This window comes from Bufo gargarizans, chromosome 2, assembly GCF_014858855.1.
Source record: "Bufo gargarizans isolate SCDJY-AF-19 chromosome 2, ASM1485885v1, whole genome shotgun sequence".
Classification (NCBI taxonomy): Eukaryota; Metazoa; Chordata; class Amphibia; order Anura; family Bufonidae; genus Bufo; species Bufo gargarizans.
The window spans coordinates 109,931,315-109,951,993 of NC_058081.1; the positions used below are offsets into that span (position 1 = coordinate 109,931,315).

At 42.8% G+C, this 20,679-nt stretch overlaps 1 protein-coding gene across 2 annotated transcripts in view; it reads right to left on the minus strand.

Annotated features, from left to right (window-relative positions):
- ANKDD1A (ankyrin repeat and death domain containing 1A) overlaps nucleotides 1–20,679 on the minus strand; it is a 78,179-nt gene that overhangs the window by 18,475 nt on the left and 39,025 nt on the right. For both annotated transcript variants that reach the window (XM_044283176.1, XM_044283177.1), the window contains 4 exons: nucleotides 18,754–18,852; nucleotides 17,109–17,207; nucleotides 15,567–15,665; nucleotides 3,680–3,778 (listed from right to left, as the gene is read on the minus strand). In XM_044283176.1, coding sequence (XP_044139111.1) covers nucleotides 3,680–3,778; nucleotides 15,567–15,665; nucleotides 17,109–17,207; nucleotides 18,754–18,852 — 396 coding nt within the window. The remainder of the gene's footprint in view (nucleotides 1–3,679; nucleotides 3,779–15,566; nucleotides 15,666–17,108; nucleotides 17,208–18,753; nucleotides 18,853–20,679) is intronic.

Sequence of the window (20,679 nt, forward strand, 5' to 3'; positions counted from 1 at the left end):
TCAACAACATCCCACGCAGTCAATATATACGTGCTAGGAGAAATTGTACTGACGTCGAAGATTACAAAGTCGAAGTAATGAAACTTAATGAAAAATTTATAGACAAGGGGTATGATATAAGAAAATTGACACCTATCACAGAACAAATCAATAATTTGGATCAATGCGCACTTCTGCAGAACAAACAGGTTGAGAAAACAACAAATGAAAATAACCCACATATAATTGACATCCCTATTATTAGCAACTATAGCGAAGGTGCATCTACCTTCAAAAAAATCATAAAAAGGCATTGGGAAATATTAAAACAAGACAAACAAATTGGAGAAATGATGACAGCGCTCCCAAAATTTATATTTAAGAAGGCCTCCAACCTTCTCAATATGGTGGCACCCTCTGCCACTACAACAATAACAAAAAAAACTACCTACAAATAAATGCAGCTTGAAAAAGGGATTTTTTCCGTGTAAATTATGCGCAAACTGCAGACTGAGTAATAAATCCATTAAAGGCCCAATAACAGAAATTAAGACAAAAGAGTCTACCTTCAAACTCAACCATTATATGACTTGCAATACGGCAGGAATAATATATTACATAAAATGCCCGTGCCAGAAAATATATGTGGGTAGGACAAAGAGACTACTCAAAATAAGAATTGGAGAACATGTGAGAAACATACATAAAAAATTTGAGGGACATCCGCTATCCCGCCATTATACACAGTATCATGCAAGCAAATTTAATGGATCCACCTTTGGAGGGATTGAAAAAGTACCCATTAACAAGAGAGGTGGTAACTACATAAAGGAGATGTCCAGAAAAGAAAGTAAATGGATCTTTAAATTAAACAGCCTGGCCCCATATGGCCTTAATCAAGAGATCGAACTGTTTGCATTTGATTAAATTAAATCTAAATAAAAAACGGTATAGATAGGGTTAAATACTCCTGATCCAAACAAACCAGTGGTTGTCATGGGAACGGTAGCCTATTTATCTGCAGGAAAGACACACTTCACTATCCCTGACGAATGAGCCCGTTTTGGCTCAGAAACGCGTCGGATTAATTGTGTCCCCTGTAGGCTTCCATACACAGTGCGGTGACGTCACACGCCGAAGTTCCCGGACTTCAACTGGGGTTCCCTCGTGTGAGTGGATTAGCTACCGGCCGGAGCGCAACCCACACTCGAGGTTGAGCCTGAATCTATCCGGATCCAACAACAGGAAGAACATCTCTGTAAGGATCGCCATCTGAAGCAGAAGTATTCACTTGGAACCTTTATCCACAGATCGCCACTTGATGCAGGTAATCACTTGTAGCCTCATTAATGACAACGCTTACTTGTTACATAGATTGCCATTTGAAGCAGGTCAGCGACGCTTCTCTGACACATAAATCAATCACCCCCAACCCATATAGGCATCCAGATCTGCGCAAGTCCCTACTCTGACTTCATATCCTGAAATCAGACCTTGATGATATTTTAAACCCAACAGTCACAGCAGCAGACTGTGTCAGGGACTCTAGCTGCGATCATCCGACGGATACAAAGTCCTGGTAGTGTTTGGGAGCGCGGGTGGGCTATTATATATATATTTTTAAATGTTGGATATAAAAGAAATCAAGGGGGGCACTCCAGATTTTCACTTTTGTGACTTAAGTAGGTTGGAAAGTAGCCTGTTAATGAGTTTAACTCCAGATTTATGACTAGGACTTTTATAAAGTCCCAAAGCCACTCCAGTAAGGGGGGGGGGGGGGAGATGCAGAAAACTGGAGTAGCATTTCTAGACAAAAGTGTTAGGCTACTTTCACACTAGCGATTTGGCTTTCCGTTTGCGAGATCTGTTCAGAGCTCTCACAAGCGGTCCAAAACAGATCAGTTTTTCACTAATGCATTCTGAATGGAAAAGGATCCGCTCAGAATGCATCAGTTTGCCTCCGTTCCGTCTCTATTCCGCCTTGGAGGCTGCCTGCAGCGTTTTGCTGTCAATGGGGACGGATCCGTTTTCTATGACAATCTGGCACAATAGAAAATGGATCTGTCCTCCATTGACTTTCAATGGTGTTCAAGATGGATCCGTCTTGGCTATGTTAAAGATAATACAAACTGATCCATTCTGAATGGATGCAGACGTTTGCATTATCTGAACGGCTCCGTCTGTGCAGATCCATGACGGATCCGCACCAAACGCGAGTGTGAAAGTAGCCTTACCTTCACCTGTAGTGAAGGTAATCTTCTTACCAGTGACTTTATTTTTGAGTTATAACCTCCCTTCTGATCCTCAGCTGTTGCATGTGACAAACACTGATCTCCAACCGACACAGGACAGGAAGTCCATTACTTGTCTATTCATTCCTATGAGACTGACATTGAGGCTCCCATAGGAATACACAGAGAAACAGGCTTCCTGCCCACAGGGCAGAGTGTTGGTCACATGACACAGCTGAGGATCACTCACAAATACACTCAATGGTAAGAAGATTATCTTCACTACAATTTACATCATGTACCTTTCTAAGGCTACTTTCACACTTGCGGCAGTGTGATCCGGCGGGCAGTTCCGTCGTCGGAACTGGCCGCCGGATCCGCCGATCTGCTGCTGCCTGAAAGCATTTGTGAGACGGATCCGGATGCGGATCCGTCTCACAAATGCATTGCAAGGACGGATCCGTCTCTCCGCTTGTCATGCGGACCGACGGATCCGTCTTGTACATTTTTCTCATTTTTACCGATCTGCGCATGCGCATGCCGGAACGACGGATCCGGTATTCTGAATGCCGGATCCGGCGCTAATACATTCCTATGGGAAAAAATGCCGGATCCGGCGTTCAGGCATGTCTTCAGTTTTTTTTGGCTGGAGAGAAAACCGTAGCATGCTGCGGTTTTCTCTTTTGCCTGATCAGTCAAAACGACTGAACTGAAGACATCCTGATGCAAACTGAACGGAATCCTCACCATTCAGAATGCATGGGGATATGCCTGATCAGTTCTTTTCCGGTATAGAGCCCCTGTGACGGAACTCTATGCCGGAAAAGAAAAACGCTAGTGTGAAAGTACCCTAAGGCTACTTTCACACCAGCGTTTTTGCTGGATCCGTCTGGGATCATCAAAAACGCTTCCGTCACAATAATACAACAGTCTGCATCCGTTATGAACGGATCCGGTTGTATTATCTTTAAAATAGCCATGACGGGTCTGTCATGACCACCATTGAAAGTCAATGGGGGACAGATCAGTTTTCTATTGTGTCAGAGAAAACAGATCAGTCCCCGTTGACTTACATTGCGAGTTAGGACAGATCTGTCTTGCTCGGCACCACATCGCGGACAGAATGGACTCAACCAAACGGAACGGAATGCATTCTGGTGCACTCCTTTTCGTTCAGTTTTGTCCCCATTGACAATGAATGGGGACAAAACGAAAAAAAGTGTTTTCCCCTGCTATTGAGATCCTATGACTGATCTCAATAGCGGAAAGGAAAAGAGCAGATGGGAAAGTAGTCTAACAGGTTAGAGAATAAACATTTCTGTGGGAGTGCTTCTTTAAAGTTGAGCCAAATTTATCAAATGGCAAACGTGCTTTTTGATAAATTTGGCACAAAGTACACAAACACAGAATCAAGCAAAAAACTGACTTCAAATATTAACCTCATGATAAATGTCCCCATGTCAACTTACATTGTTCACGGCATTAATGTCAATTCCTGCGTCGATGAGCATACTGGCAATGTCCTCGAGCCCGTGGAAGGCGGCATAATGCAGAGCGTTCATTCCCTTCTGTGAAGCAATACAGAACAACAGTGACTATTTAGGAAACGTATACTCCTGAGAATAAAAAGGACGACAAGAATACATGAAAGAAAATACGGAAACAGTGAAGTCCTAGACATGTGATAGAATTATCTATATGCTGAATACTGAATGGACACAGTTGGAAACCTATGCTCCAAATATAACATGATACGTATAATACACCTACTGGGGCTCGTCTTGGTCCCGTCGTACAGCCTTATTTGTGCGCCCATGTAACAGCCACAAGTCAAGGCCCGACCACAAGTCAAATGAGCCCAACTGTGACCACATCAGATTTAGGGCTCATTCAGGTGGCAGTGCTTTGTGGTCCGCAAACTGCCAGCGCTATATAGAAATGCCTATTCTTGTCCGCAAAAATACAACATGCTATATGTTATTTGCGGGGCTGCGGAACAGAACTACGGTGTGCTGTCCACAACTTTTGCGGTCCTATTGAAATGAATGGGCATGCACCTGTTCTGCAAAATTGCGGAACTGTACATACGGCCGTCTGAATCAGCTTTATAATGCTATCAGTTTGGGTCAAGCCAGGACTTGTATGTAATGAAAGAGCACATATTCCGTTCGTGTGACTGGACTAAATCTATATGTGCTAACATGCAGATTTAAACTGGCATTTAATAAGGGTGAAATCTGCTTCCGATTTACATTTACGCATTTTCTTGCATTCTATCTCTGTTGCAGATTTTCAGCAAAAAAATAAAAATAAAAACTCTACCTAAAATTATAAACCAAATCTGCCACATGTAAACGTGGTCATATGGGTTTTGAAATTAAAGGGATTTTCTGGCCTCTTTTCATCTAGCGCTGTTCTAAATGTAGAATAATATTTGACAAAGCCAAAAAGATGCGCACGCTGCTTTCTGAATGGCGAACTACAGGCAAATTCAAAGAGAAAGGTGTAGACAGTGCGGCGCCACACTGTTCTTCACACTTTATTCACATCTTCACATTAAAATAACACTGGTGTCATGGTATAATTACCCGTTTCAAGCCATCAGTAAGAGCTATCCCAGCTCAAAATGCGTAAGCTTACTGTACTGTCAATGTGGTTTTAATATAAAGATGTGAATAAAGTCTTAAAGTCTTTTAGCACTGGCCATCACCAGGTTTCTCTGGCCCCACTACTCAACCTTCTCAAGGTACTCAGCTGCCATGTATGTTACAATGGGAGGGAGACATCCATCAGATACTCTCTTGAGAAATGGTTTATTTGTTATGAATCCTTAGAGGATGTCAAACATTTTTCTAATTTACATCTATTTAAAATTTTGCTCACAGACCTTCATTATATCCGTGCATTTGCCTCTCCCTAAGGAAAAAAATAATAATGGTACGGTCCATTTTAGTCCTGTAAAATGCACTCTGTAGTCATGTGACCCTCAAAAGTATCATGTGACCTGGCTTTCAGTTAACTGCCCAGGTACCTAAACAGGTGAACAGTGATGTATAGCGAAGCAGAATATGTAGTATTACTACCTGCAGAAGTATCTCATGTCTGTCAATGTAGAAGCAGATCTCTGTGCGTGCTGCATTTTTTTTTTATGCTAAACTTTATTAACATCACGATAGCATCACTTTGAGACAGACAGCCATTTTACAAATCACTACAGACAGCCACACAATGATGTAGTTATTGTAATAACCGTAATAAAAATCATGATTCCACCACTAGTCCTATTTACCCTACTTATCACATGAATGTGTCCTGTGCTCTGGCCCAGCACATGTATGTCATGTAACACTTCTGCTTACTAACTGTCATGGTGTAAAGATTGCCACATGACTGATGCATACCTCCCAAGAGTCCCAACCGTCCTGGATCCGGCGGGACAGTCCTGCGGTCCCAGTATGCGGGAGGCATGTCCTGCTTTCTGGCAGCTGTACCTGCTTCCCTGCTGGCATCGGCTCCCTGCTCCATGATTACTCCCCCCCTGCCGGTGTTCCGTGAAATTTCCCTACCCTCGTCACTTCCTGTTGTGACGCGGCTACACTGGACATGATGTTCCCAGCTTTGGATGGAGGTGTGCCGCGCAGGCGCACAACAACTGGGTAGGGAAATTTCACACCAGAGTTGGAGAGAAGGGGCCACCTAATGCGCTGGACACCAGCCGACACTGCACATGCACTGGGAGCCTCAGCAGTGGTTAGAGGTTAGGGAAAAATTACGGGCCAGTACGCAAGCGCGGCTAACTACTCCAGTCGGGATACACCGCACCTGCGCAGTGTGGGGTATGGAGATCTGATGCCCATTTGTTCTGTTAAATCTTCCTCATCACCTGGAGCCAGCTGAGAGGTAAGGCGCAAGTGCATTAGGTGGCCCATTCGCCCCAACTCTGGTGTGAAATTTCCCTACCCAGTCGTTGTGCGCCTGCACGGTGCGGCACACCTCCTTCCAAAGCTGGGAACGTCATGTTCGGTGCGGCCGAGTCACAACAGGAAGTGACGAGGGTAGGAAAATTTCACGGAACACCGAATCTCCACACCTTTAGTATGTGCGGGGGGCGGGGCCGGCAGTCCGCCTCTGCTCCGCCTCCTCCACAGATCAGAGCAGACAATGTCCTGCTGCTGCTAGGAACAAGGTAAGCATGTGTTGTTGTTTTTTTTTTTTATTATTTCTGTTAGGGGCCCACAACAGGGCATATTTCCAAACTAAACTAAAATATTTTTAAACCCCCCCCCCCCCTCACCCCTGAATGAATTTATGTCGGCGGGGTGCAGGGGGGGCGGTGCGGGAGTTGCGGCAGACGGGATCGTGATCCCCCGCCCGCCTCCTCTTGAATTTTCATTGGTGGTCAGTGGTTTATACCAGAGTGTCAGCACATTGCTGACACTCTGGTATAAACGGCTGACTGTCCGTACGGACCGCTGTATGGAAAGGGTTAAGTCAGTGAGCTCCCTCCCTCTGCCATCGGGGGGCTGCTGTGCCTTTGCAGCCCCCAGATGGATGGGGTGACAGAGGGAGGGAGCTCCCCTCCTTCCTCTTCCCCGTCTGCTCAGTTGTGGCAGACGGGAAGGTTCCCATGGCAACAGGAAGCCTTCTCAGGCATCCTGCTGTCCATGGTGCTGAACAGATCTATGCTAAAGGCAATAAACCAATAAAAAAGGTAATAAAAGTGATAAAAAAAAGTCGCATGTACGCCGGCCGACATAGTACCAAACAGTCACCTCATCCCGCAAAAAATGAGCCCCTACATGAGACAATGGCCCAAAAAATAAAAACTATGGGGACACTAACATGATTTTTTTGGTTTCAAAAATGATATTTTTGTGTAAAACTTAAATAAATAAAAAGTATACATATTAGGTATTGCCGCGTCCGTATCGACCGGCTCTATTAAAATATCACATGACCCAACCCCTCAGGTGAACACCGTAAAAAAATAAAAATATAAACGGTGCAAAAAGAAAAAAAAAAAAATGAAATTTTTTGTCATCTGATGTCACAAAAAGTGTAATAGCAAGCGATCAAAAAGTCATATGCACCCCAAAATAGTGCCAATAAAACAGTCATCTCATCCCACAAAAAATGAGACCCTACCCAAAAACTGAAAAAACTATGGCTCTCAGACTATGGAGACACTAAAACATGATTTTTTTTGTTTCAAAAATGAAATCATTGTGTAAAACTTACATAAATAAAAAAATTGTATACATATTAGGTATCGCCGCGTCCGTGACAACCTGCTTTATAAAAATACCACATGATCTAACCTGTCATATGAATGTTGTAAATAACAAAAAAAAAACGGTGCCAAAAAAACTATTTCTTGTTACCTTGCCTCACAAAAAGTGTAATATAGAGCAACCAAAAATCATATGTACCCTAAACTAGTACCAACAAAACTTCCACCCTATCCCGTAGTTTCTAAAATGGGGCCACTTTTTTGGAGTTTCTACCCTAGGGGTGCATCAAATGGGACATGGTGTCCAAAAAAACTGTCTAGCAAAATCTGCCTTCCAAAAACCGTATGGCATTTCTTTCCTCCTGCGCCCTGCCGTTTGCCCGTACAGCAGTTTGCGACCACATATGGGGTTTTTCTGTAAACTACAGAATCAGGGCCATAAATGAGTTTTGTTTGGCTGTTAACCCTTGCTTTGTAACTGGAAAAAAAATTGTAAAATGGAAAATTTGCCCAAAAATTGAAATTCAGAAATTTCATCTCTATTTGCAATTAACTCTTGTGGAACACCTAAAGGGTTAAATGGTTTTGAATACCTTGAGGGGTGTAGTTTCTAGAATGGGGTCATTTTTGGGTGGTTTCTATTATGTAAGCCTCACAAAGTGACTTCAGACCTGAACTGGTCCTTGAAAAGTGGGTTTTTGAAAATTTCTTAAAAATTTCTAGATTTGCTTCTAAACTTCTAAGCCTTGTAACATCCCCACAAAATAAAATGTCATTCCCAAAATGATTCAAACATGAAGTAGACATGTGGGGAATGTAAAGTAATAACTATTTTTGTAGGCATTACTATGTATTCTAGAAGTAGAGAAATTGAAACTTGGAAATTTGCAATTTTTTAAAAATTTTGGTAAATTTTTTATTTTTTTTTAATTAATAAAAATGTATAATTTTTTTTACTTCATTTTACCAGTGTCATGAAGTACAATATGTGCCGAAAAAACAATCTCAGAATGGCCTGGATAAGTCACCGGTCAGATCTGCAAAAAATGGCCTGATCCTTAAGGTGAAAATGAGCTCGGTCCTTAAGGTGTTAAAGATTTTACACAGGGCTTTTTATGTTCCTGCTAGACTACACACTACGTATTCTACACTGTCACCTTTTTGCTTTTGTGGTTGCTCAGTCAGAGGTATGACGCATCTTATTTGGTGGTCTTGCGTTGTGATCTCGTGTATAAAACTTTATATCAGAAGTCAAAGGAGAGTCCTGTCCAACTAGACCTCATTTGTCCCTCTTAGGGGACAAATCTAAACCATGAGAATAGATTTGTTCTCAAATTAATACAATATATACTATTAGCGGGGGGCGGAGCTAGCGCCGGAAGGGAATGGTCGCAAGCGCCTGAGCTCCGTTACATCGAGTCTCTCCTTACACAGCTAACGCTAGCATACCTGACGAATAATGGTGAAAATCGGGAATCCTAGAACTAGGGAAGCTACCCGCCACCAAAAGAACGTATCCAATTAAGGAGATATGGATAAATTTATAAAAAAAAGCGGCGGCGATATGCGCCGCTAAAGAAGCCAAGATGGCGCCCGCACCTCAAGCTGAAGAAGCTACGAGTGACCATGAGGTTTCCGAAGCTGACAGTGATACCGAAGAAACGAGAGGGTCTCAAAGCTTGCCGATCTCCAGGAAATTCCTGAAAAAGACGCTGGCAAAAGCCCTGGAACCAGTCGCACACGAACTGGCATCCTTCAGACAAGAAGTGAGAAATATTGGAGGCAGAGTGGAAAATCTGGAAACGGCACAAACCTCCATGCAAGAGTGGCAAATGGCGGCGGCAGACAACTTCAGGAAATGCCAAGACCAATTGAACGCGGTTCATATAGCACTAGAAGATCAGGAAAACCGCGGCCGGAGAAATACCCTCCGGTTCCGAGGAATTCCAGAAACCATTACCGCCTCAGAAGTGCCATCAGCGGTCCTGGCTATATGCTCCGACCTACTAGGTCCTGAATACCCGACGCAAATCATTCTCGAGAGGGCTCATAGAGCTCTAAGGCCCCAACCGATGGCCTCTGATCCGCCAAGGGATATAATTTGCCGCTTTCTTAGCTACCAAGATAAAGAAGCAGTCCTTTTTAAGTCACGCAAAACTGCTGAAATAAGCTACAACGGGGCCCCCATCAGCGTTTTTCAAGACCTAGCCCCAGTGACCCTAAAGAAAAGGAAGATCCTTAAACCCTTGACGGACTGGCTTAGGGCTCACAAAGTTCCTTACCGCTGGACCTTCCCGTTTGGTCTCTCCTTCGCCGTAGAGGGCCGCAGACACAACATCCACTCTCATGCAGACCTGGCCCCGATGTTCGACTGTCTGGAGATACAGCCTCTGAGAATTGGGACAACATTCAAGATCTAACAGCGCTCCCGAAAATCCAATACTCGGCACCATTCGAACCCAGAAGAACTCCTAAAGCACAGCGCCAAAAGAGAAAGAACTCCCCTCTAACACCCAGGAGGATCAACACGGACTACTTCTGATCCGGAACCAACCGCTCTTCAAAGAAGACAGGAATCCATATTCCTAGCTGTTTCGTCCAACAGACAACTAAAGGACTGGTAGTATGACTTAGATGTCAGGTTTTCTGAGTTTTTATATAGTCCCTATATGTTTGCTCGGAGTGGCATACTCCCAGGCCCATTAATGGGCCCTACTTTGGGCAGATAACAGGGGAATGTTTTGTATGTTAACCCCTAGGTTATGTTATATAGCTAGCTTTTCTAGTGGACTTATAACTTTTGTTAGCAGATATATAACCTGTAGCGGATCCACTACAGTACCCCTGCCGATAGCTAACCCCTTACCTCTGCCCTTTTCCCCCTTTAGTTGGCTATTATATTTCATATATAATATTATCATAACCCTCCTACGATTTTACCTGCTTCCAACTTAGGTTTCCATTATTGGCAGGCGGCTTACCCAAATTTCTTGGTACATTATTTTTTAAGCTATTTGTTGATATAGCTTCAGGTGAAATGTGTTTGCGATCCTTTCCTGATTTCTGATCGCTTAACTATGTAGAGTCGGGTACCTGGAGGAGGGGTTGTCTATATATCTACGGACTGCCCCTACCGACAGATATCTTATACTTCGTAGGGAGAGATTCCTAAACGAGTGGAATTCTCATCCCCCTCCCCTCAGATGACAATTGATTTTGCTTACTATTCTGTTTTTGTTTATGTTATTTATGTTGTTTTTTGTGTTCAATATGATCCTAGATCGCAGGGAAAATCTCAAGAGAGAATCAAGCAGTACTATACCAACCTTGTCACCACAGCCTGGTCAGTAAACTATCTTGTTCTATTTCAGACGTTACTTCATACATATGCTAAATTAGACGTCTCGGCTCTCCTCCACTCCCCTAATGGCAGACTTACGGATAGCATCATATAACGTACATGGCTTTAACTCGCCATCCAAGAGACGCCATGTATTTGGGGTGCTGAGGAGAGACAGAGCTAACGTCTTATTTCTTCAAGAAACCCATTTTAAGATTAACAAATTTCCCAACTTATCATTCTCTCAATACCCTCACTGGTACCATTGTGGATCCCCTTCCTCTAACTCGAAAGGTGTGAGTATAGGTTTCAATAGAAATATCCCCTTTCTCTTTAGTGACCAGATTAGCGACCCTGAAGGTAGATATCTAATGATTAAAGGGAAAATAGGACAGCAGTCATATACATTCATCAATGTTTATGCACCCAATATTAAACAAACCGTTTGGATCAAAAAAGTCTTGTCCTTAGCTACTCCCTTTCAGGAAGGCATTACCATACTGGGGGGTGACTTCAATGTAGCAATAAACCCTTTATTAGACTCTTCTTCACGCAAATCGGCACACTCCCAAAAAGCTCTTAGCTCTTTAACAAACAAGCTTTGGAATTCGCATTTAATAGACTCCTGGCGCACACTACACCCTGAGACCTTAGAATACACTTTCTATTCTTCTGCCCACAACTCATATCAACGCCTGGACTACTTATTTATTACAAAAAATCACATTGGGCTATGCTCTGAAGCAGAGATGGGATCTATCTTATGGTCGGATCACGCTCCGATCTACTTGTCAGTGTCGGCACCCCAACAAAGGAGCTATAACAAACCTTGGCGGCTGAATGAATCCCTACTGGGAACCCCAGAGACCAAAGAGCGCCTTCATCTCCTTTTAGAGGAATACTTCAATTTAAATAACACTCAGGATATATCACCTCAGATTCTCTGGGACGCCCACAAGGCTTTTATCAGAGGCCAATGTATTAACTTAAGCTCCTATCTTAAAAAGAAACGGGAAAAACAACTGGAATCACTATATGAACAAATTAAAAAGTTAGAGGGTTTACATAAGAGTTCACTTCTTAACTCGCACTTAGAGGAACTTAATAAGCTTAGAACATCTCTTAAAAATCTTCTAAACACAGCCTCCGCTAAATACTACCTGCATTCCCAACAGAAGGTATTCGCACATGGCGATAAGGCTTCGAAGTATGTCTCTCAGAGGATTAAAAAAAGAAAACTAGATAACTATGTGCATAAATTAAAAGAGGCCTCAGGATCCCTGATCTTTGACCCCTCAAAAATTGCATCCCAATTCAGGAACTATTATGAAGCCCTATACAATTTAGATCCCCCCCAACCAAACGCTAACGCCACACAGGGTAGGCACCCTGGAGAAGGTTTTCTGAAAGATCTATCACTATCAAAATTGTCAGAAGAAGCCAAAGCTTCTCTCCAAGCCCCATTCACCAATGACGAACTGAGAGAAGTTATAAAGAACTCACCTAAGGGGAAAAGCCCAGGCCCGGACGGGCTCCCAACCCCTTACTATTTAACCTTCCTCGACACTCTGATCCCATATATGCTTCCAATATATAATGCGTCCCTGGAGAACAAACCTCTTTCGGCTGACATGACCAAGGCAAACATCATCCTTATCCCCAAAGAAGGCAAAGACCATACTCAGTGTCCTAATTTCAGGCCCATTTCCCTTCTTAACCTAGACCTCAAATTTCTCGCAAAGCTACTAGCCAATAGATTGGCGAAATTTCTCCCCTCGCTTATTCATAGGGACCAGGTTGGCTTTGTCAAAGGCAGGGAAGGTAAGGACAATACGGCTAGAGTCCTAAATATCTTACATTATGCAAAGACAAAATCATTGCCAGTGGCACTTCTCAGTACGGATGCCGAAAAAGCCTTTGACAGAGTCAACTGGTCCTTCATGAAGCAGGTCCTCACTTCCCAGAATTTCCCACTTGCCTTTTTACATGCCATTGATGCCATGTACTTTAACGCTTCCGCTTCCATTTCAGTTAATAGCACAATATCACGCCCGTTCAGAATAAAAAATGGCACCAGACAAGGATGTCCATTGTCCCCCCTGCTATTTGTTCTGACGCTTGAACCCCTTCTTCAAAAAATCAGAAACGATCCCACTATCAAAAGGCATAATCCTCGGAGATCAGGAACACAAAATTGCAGCCTTCGCGGATGACATGCTTGTTTTGATCAGCAATCCAAAATCCGCGCTGCCCAGTATCTACCAACACCTGGAGAATTATGGAATTTGCTCCAACTTTAAAGTGAATCATAGTAAATCATTCATCATTTGCTCAGGACTATCAGCCTCAACAAAAAATAAATTGGCACAAACATCCCCCTTTAATTGGACAGCTCCTTTTCTGACATATTTAGGGGTCAAAATTGGCATAGATCCATCTCAATGGTTTGCGCTGAATTATGATCCTCTGTTGGCGGAAATAACCAAGATAATTAAAAATCTTGAAATGCCACTACTTTCGTGGTTTGGAAGGAAAAATATCTTGGCCTCATTTATTCTTCCGAAACTGACTTACTTACAACAGACCCTTCCTATTCAAGTCCCCTCCGCCTTCTATAACAAGGTAAGATCCCTTTTTAGCTCATTCATCTGGTTTAACAAAAAACCCAGATTGTCTTACAAAGCATTGAACAGGGCAAAAAAATGGGGAGGCATTGCTCTACCGGACCCCGAAATTTATGGTAAAGCCGTCCTCCTAGCCAGAGCAATAGACTGGTTGAGAGAACCCCCTAACAAGTCTTGGGTCTCTATGGAACAGGATTTGGTGGGTTGCAACCTTAGAGCCTTCTTATTAGGTCACAGAACGATTCAAATACTGCCCCCATCAGCTTCCTCCTTAATAAGAGCAACATTCTCTGCCTGGAAAAGGTTTAACGATTCTCAACACTGTATACCCTTTCCCTCCATAACCCTACAAATTAGAGATATTATGAATTTGGCACCTAAAGCTCTGCTGGATAGTGTGATAGGCTCACTTAAAAATTCCACTACTCGTGTAAGGGACATACTAAACGAATCCCATCTTTACTCCCTAATAGACTTGAAAACCAGACTTGGTTATAATCACACAAATACCTCCCCTCTTCTTTTCCTGAAGGCATATCTTCAACAAAATATAACTGGTAAGGAGTTCTCACGCGCGCCGGTCTGGCTAGAAAACCTTTTAGACAGCACACAATATCCAACCAGACTAATTTCCCAGATATACGAGAAATTAAGATTGCCTAATGCTCTCTTTACACCGGCGTATATTAGATTATGGGAAGGGGATCTGAATAAAACATTCTCCAGACAAGAAATAGACAATATATTGATCTCTCCACATAGAGCATCAAGATGTGTTAGAATTCAAGAGAATTGTTATAAAGTGGTGACAAGGTGGTATAAAACACCTGATAAAACCTGTCTGTATTCCGTATCAGCGTCTGACACATGTTGGAGATGTTTAAAAGCCCGAGGATCCTTCATACACATTGGTGGGATTGTCCTCCGTTAAAGGAGTGGTGGAAACAGATATTCGTAATTTGCAACAAAGTCTGTTCGTCTTCACTAGCACCTCAACCGGAGCTGGCGCTGTTAAATCTATTTCCTAAAACCAGTGGTAACCAGAATACCGATTTATATAAACAACTGATTAACGCAGCTAGATACTTGATCCCGCTCCATTGGCTGTCACCTGAAGTCCCTTCTATTGAACAATGGTGCTCCAGAGTAGACCAGATATATAGGCTTGAGGAAATTTCTAACTGGGAATGCAGAACTATTCAAAAATTTAGATCTCACTGGCTAGCCTGGGAATCGTACAGAGGATTCAAGAAAGGGTAATCATAGGTAGTTCTCAAATAAATGGGGAATTTACCATTTCTCTCTCCTGACCCGATTAATATATGTCATGTCGCATTCGTTCATAGTGGTGTACATATACACTCTGTCTGAGTAGCATAGTCCAATTAGTGAAGCTTCTCTCTTGAAATTTGGCTGTCTGCTTGAATTCTTGCCACCTATTATTGTATCGACGATAGTTATATAAACAAATGTTGCGCTGACTCTTCCTTAATCTGCGATCATACATGTATCATATTAATGTTGATTGTTTGTTTCTCATGTGGTACAGGGAGAAATGTCATAACTCTCTTCTGTGCCGTGTTTATTTGTATCTATGCTTTTACAAATAAAAATATTAACAAAAATAAAAAATAAAAAATAAAAAAAAATAATATATACTATTAGCTGCTCGTATCCATGCTGCTGCTGCTGAATGGAGAACGCCCTGTAGTTATTGCTATATACGAGATGTTATTGCCCACTAGACTGGATGGAGTAGAACAGCTTCACAAGGTTTGTTCTCCATGGATATCCTCACCTCATTAGGTATTATACCTCCAAATAATAATAATAATAATAATAATAATAATAATAATAATAATAATAATAATAATAATAGGAGCCCTACTTTGAATCCATCTATATTCAATTTTATTATGGCCGATATGTATTCTTACCCCCTTTTTTTTTTTTTTACTATCTTTGTAAATTCTAGATCTAGATTATGCAGAGGCACTGTTGTTTTACTCTATGACTTTTTTGCTTTTCATCATGTACATGTTCATTATCCTCTTTGGGCATTTGGCATCCGTTTTATTCATTCTTGTACTTTTATAATAAAGTTTAGATGTTTGACAAGTAAATTGCCCCACTGTCTGCATATCACCAAAGGGAAGCCTTACCTCTGTTTGCACATGGACGTCACATCCGGCTTCCAAGAGAATTCTGACACAATCAGAATGGCGACCTTCTGTAGCAAGATGTAAGGCGGTCAGTCCTTCCTGTTCATTGACGAAATAGATCAATTTATCAAACCAGAAAATTTGAAAAAACTAGAAAAATGCATGCAGTGGCTGTACAGCAATGCAACTTGGTAATGTAGCCCTGGATTTTTCTAGACTAGGATATGTTATTTCTGTGGGCATCAGACAAGTGTTCTGATTACTTAACAAGACAAATCACTGAAATAAATTGACCTAAATGGGAGGAAAACGCTCAAAAACCCCAAACACTGTGGCGCGTTTATAACCGGGGGAGCAGTTCCTCTGCATGGGATCCGTTGCTAACGGCGATCCCCAGCAAAAATGCATACAATGGAGGATGTCGGCAGCGGACCACATGCACCACAAAAGCATCCTACACAAGATGGGATAATGTGTGGATGCGAATATAAAAATACATAAAATCACTGCACCTTTTGTAGTGATTTACTTGACAAGACGCCTAATTTAGAATGCAATTAAATAAACCTGAATTTCTCTATATCAGTGCATTCAGATGGTGCGGTTGGGAGGAGTTAAAAACGCATTCTTGTTTGCAGGCTTCAAACAATGATTCAGTATAGGGAAGAATGATGGTATAATGATCACTCCTCTCATACTGAGGAGGAGATGTAATAGCAGCGGTCTCCTCCGCTAGCAAGTGGACGACTGCCGGGAAGGAACGGTTCATTCCCAACAACAGCCTGTGAAATCAGACTGTTATCCAACCCCTATAATGCCCGCCCCCCCCCCCCCCCCCGCCCCCCAATGAAGGGGCTCCTCATATACACTATACTTACCTGCTCCTTGCCTCTGAACGGAGCCACGCGGGTACTTGGGAGCAGGTAAGTATATTGTATGCGAGGGGCCCATTATAGGGGTTGGATAGCCCCTTTAAGGGATCACGCACACAACTGTATGTATTTTGCTGTCCACAAAAGATACGGATGACGTCAGTGTGCATTCCGTATTTTGCAGAATGGAACAGCTGGCCCCTAACAGAACAGTCCTAACCTTGTCCATAATGTGGACAATAATAGGACATGTTCTATCATTTTGCGGAATGGACATACGGAAACAGAATGCACATTGAGTAACTTCCGTATTTTAATTTTTTTGTGAAGCCATTGAATTGAGTGGTTCTGCATGCGGTCCGAAAAAAACCCTGAATGGAGACGGAAAGAAAATACGTTTGTATGCATGAGCCATTGGGGTATATTCACAGGAGTCCGATTTGTTGTGGAAATTTCAGCAACGGTTCCATTCATCTAAATGGGATTCAGAGACATCCATACACATACTGTAGCAACAACAACTCCATTCTAATGTATGGAATGTCTGCAACATACCCTATGGCTTTATGTACATAAGTTATAGAGGTATGCAAGATGTTCCTTTTATATGAGCGCTAAAAGCCAATAAAATGTACTTTATCTACAGTCCTGAAAAGCAGTTTCCACTCACCTGGTTTTTTTCACTGAGTGCCACTCTGATCTCAACTATTGTCTGTAAAACTTTTGTATGGCCATTCTTTGCTGCTAGGTGCAGAGCTGTGTTGTCCTCCTGAAATATAATGAAGTGTTACTGAGGATGACCTATTGAGGAATACTTACTGTTCTAATAAAAATAAAAAAACACAATGCAATATACAAAATATATAAAATAGTGCCATACTCACTACAAAAAAATATACTAGTGCTAATGCTATGCTCATTATATACAGTAAGTGTGAGAGTCTTGGCAAATACATTTTTGCACAAAATCATTTGTGCCCATCCACCACGGCAAGGTGATCTGTTTTGGACCGGAACCTACACTAAATGCCATCTCTTTTGGTGCCAACAGGCCTCCAATAAATTCAGGGAAGGCAGGTACCACATATATGCTGATCTCACTCTGTATTTTACCTCTCCTGGTGCCAAATGGCCTCCAATGAATACAGGGAGAGCAGGTAGTTCTAATGTACAAATACATCTAAATATATCTAGGGCCGCAACTGTATTATAGTCTTAGTTCTTAGATCTTCCATGCATCAGCTGGAACCAAATCATAGAGTTCTAAAGTGATCACTATAGAAGAACCCTGGTAGATTTCAGGTTTTGCAGGCATGATATGGATGCTAAATTGTACCTGCCCCTATCTGAAGCTGACCTAATGCTCTCCATCAGCCCAGTTGTGCTATGGCCCGGAATTCTTTGTCATAGAGGAAAACTACAGTATGCAGCTTGACGGAGGCCTTGATGCTCTTTATGCTTCTGGGATCCGAAATAAAGCTTTGATCACTTCATTTTGGAAGTGCCAGCTATCTAGTTAAGCCAGTACTCTCTGCTCTGCACGGATGAGGGGAAATCACCCCAAAACAGCTGTCTGCAGATGAGGTGCTGGCTTAGTTAATATCGGAGTCATGTCTCAAGGCCTATTTTAAGGATCGAACCTTGACTTATAGGATAGCTGCCTTACATCTGGTGGAATTAGAGGCAGAGCTTGTTAAGAGCTCATTTACACCCCTTTCTTCGCATTATTATTGCCGTCACACCCAGAAAGAGACACCCTGAACTGGAGTACGCCAATGGATACAAAAACTGCTGTCACAGATGAATGGGAGCCGTACCCAGTTCCATAGAGGGCAGAGGTGTGTAATTCTCGCACAGTGCTAAAGCAGAAGAGCTGATCGGCAGGGGTGTTCGGAGTCAAACCCCCGCCGATCTGATATTGAGGACTTATCCTAAGCATAGGCCATTGATACAAAAGTCCCCTTTAAGTAATCGATGCAGTAACAGCATCAGCAGGGAGGACAGGACCATCCCTCAGAATTCTGTTATAACCACTGCATTCCATCCCCTAATAAACAAGAATCAATTTCCTTTAAAGTGCATCCCCGTAAAAAAGACATATCTAGTTGCACACAGAATAAATGCTTCCGGACTTCCTTGTAAGAAACAATAGCGTCCGCACACACTAATCCCTGTAGTCTATTGTGCTCCGGATCATTTGCACTGAACATTTTTATCACTGCATTACAATAGATGAAGCAAATATGAAAGAATAAAAGAATCAATAGTAATAAGATGCCTACAAATCTGAGTCAGGGTTTACAGGTCAGGGATACCTTGTCCTTTAGGCTATGCTGGCAGCCAGATCCTATCAAGAATTCCACCACCTTTAACTTTCCATGTTCAGCTGCCAGGTGAAATGCAGTCCTCCCGAGCTAGAGGAGAAGAAAAACCGTAAGTATGTTTTTGCAAAATGATCTCTCAATTAGGGCTGTGCAATTAATCAAATTAATTCAATGAATACACTTTTTTTCACCCCCACAATGTTCATTTTTCAAAAATTGTGATATAGATTTTTTTCGTCTTGAACGCTGAGTCAGCGCAGCATGTGCGAGTCATTTAAGTCCCTGCTGCCCACGCTATTAATCCAGATGCAGGGACATGAAGAGGCCTGCACAAGCTGTGCCGATACAGTGCTCCAGTAATACACTGACAGAAGCCGGGGTGGTCCCGTAACGGCCGCTGGGGCAGGGGGTGGATGGAGAGAGGGCACTGCTGCAATGCCTACCAGTTCCCTGGAAGCACCGAGAGCCCGGGTCTGCTGCCGAGAACCAGGGCATCTGTGTGTGTGTGTGTGTGTGTGTGTGTGTAATATATATTATACATACACACATACAGCTCACAAAAAAAATAAAGAACACAATCACAATGCAAGGCCTCATGCACACAACCGTTTTTATTTTTTTTAAGGTCCGCAAAAACGGGGTCCGTAGGTCCATGATCGTTTTTCGTCCGTGGGTCTTCCTTGTTTTTTGGAGGATCCACGGACATGAAAAATGAAAAAAAAATCTAAGTCAAGTTTGCCATTGAAATGATAGGAAAAAACGGACACGGATCATGGACACGGATGACAATCTTGTGTGCATCCTTGATTTTTCACGGACCCATTGACTTGAATGGGTCCGTGAACCGTTGGCCGTGAAAAAAATAGGACAGGTCTTATTTTTTTCACGGCCAGGAAACACGGATCACGGATGCGGCTGCCAAACGGTGCATTTTCAGATTTTTCCACGGACCCATTGAAAGCCAATGGGTCCGTGAAAAAAACGGAAAACGGCACAACGGCCACGGATGCACACAATGGTCGTGTGCATGAGGCCCAACTCCAAGTCAATCACACTTCAGTGAAATCAACCTGTCCACTTATGAAGCAACAGATTGTAAATCAATTTCTCCTGCCGTTATGCAAATTGGACAGACAGAAATGATAGGCAATTAGCAAGACAACCCCCTATAAGGGTCCATTCACACGTCCGCAAGTGTTTTGCGGTCCACAAATTGTGGATCCGCAACACACGGACACCAGCCATGTGCATTCCGCATTCTTGTCTGCGGACAAGTATAGGACATGTTCTATTTTTTGGCGGCCCCATTGAAAATGAATTGCTCTGGACCCGTTCCGCCATTTTGCGGACGTGTGAATGGACCCTTAAGTAGTGGTTCTGCAGGTGGTGACCACAGACCATTTCTCTGTTCTCAGCCTTTTTGGCTGTTTTGGTCACTTTGCATTTTTTGTCATTGCTCTCTCCCCTACGGGTAGCATGAGGTGGTGTCTACAACCCTAAGAAATTGCTCAGGTAGTGCAGCTCATCCAGGATGGCACATCAATGCAAGCTGTGGCAAGAAGGTTAGCCGTGTCTGTCAGCACAGTGTCCAGAGTATGGAGCAGATACCAGCAGACAGGTCAGTAAACCAGGAGGGCAACAACCCAGAAGCAGGACCGCTACCTCCTCCTTTGTGCAAGGAGGAACAGGAGGAAAAGGAGGAGCAGGGCCAGAGCCCTGCAAAATGACCTCCATGTGTCTGCTCAAACTGTCGGGAACAGACTCCACAAGTCAGCAGGGCTGGCTCCAGGTTCATGTGGGCCCTTGGGCGATAAATCTCAGTGGGCCACCTTGTGGCATTTGTAAAAAAAAAAAAAAAAAAAAAAAAGGCCGATTTGCCGTTTTTTTCATCACTATCTCCCAAGAAAATTGAATAAA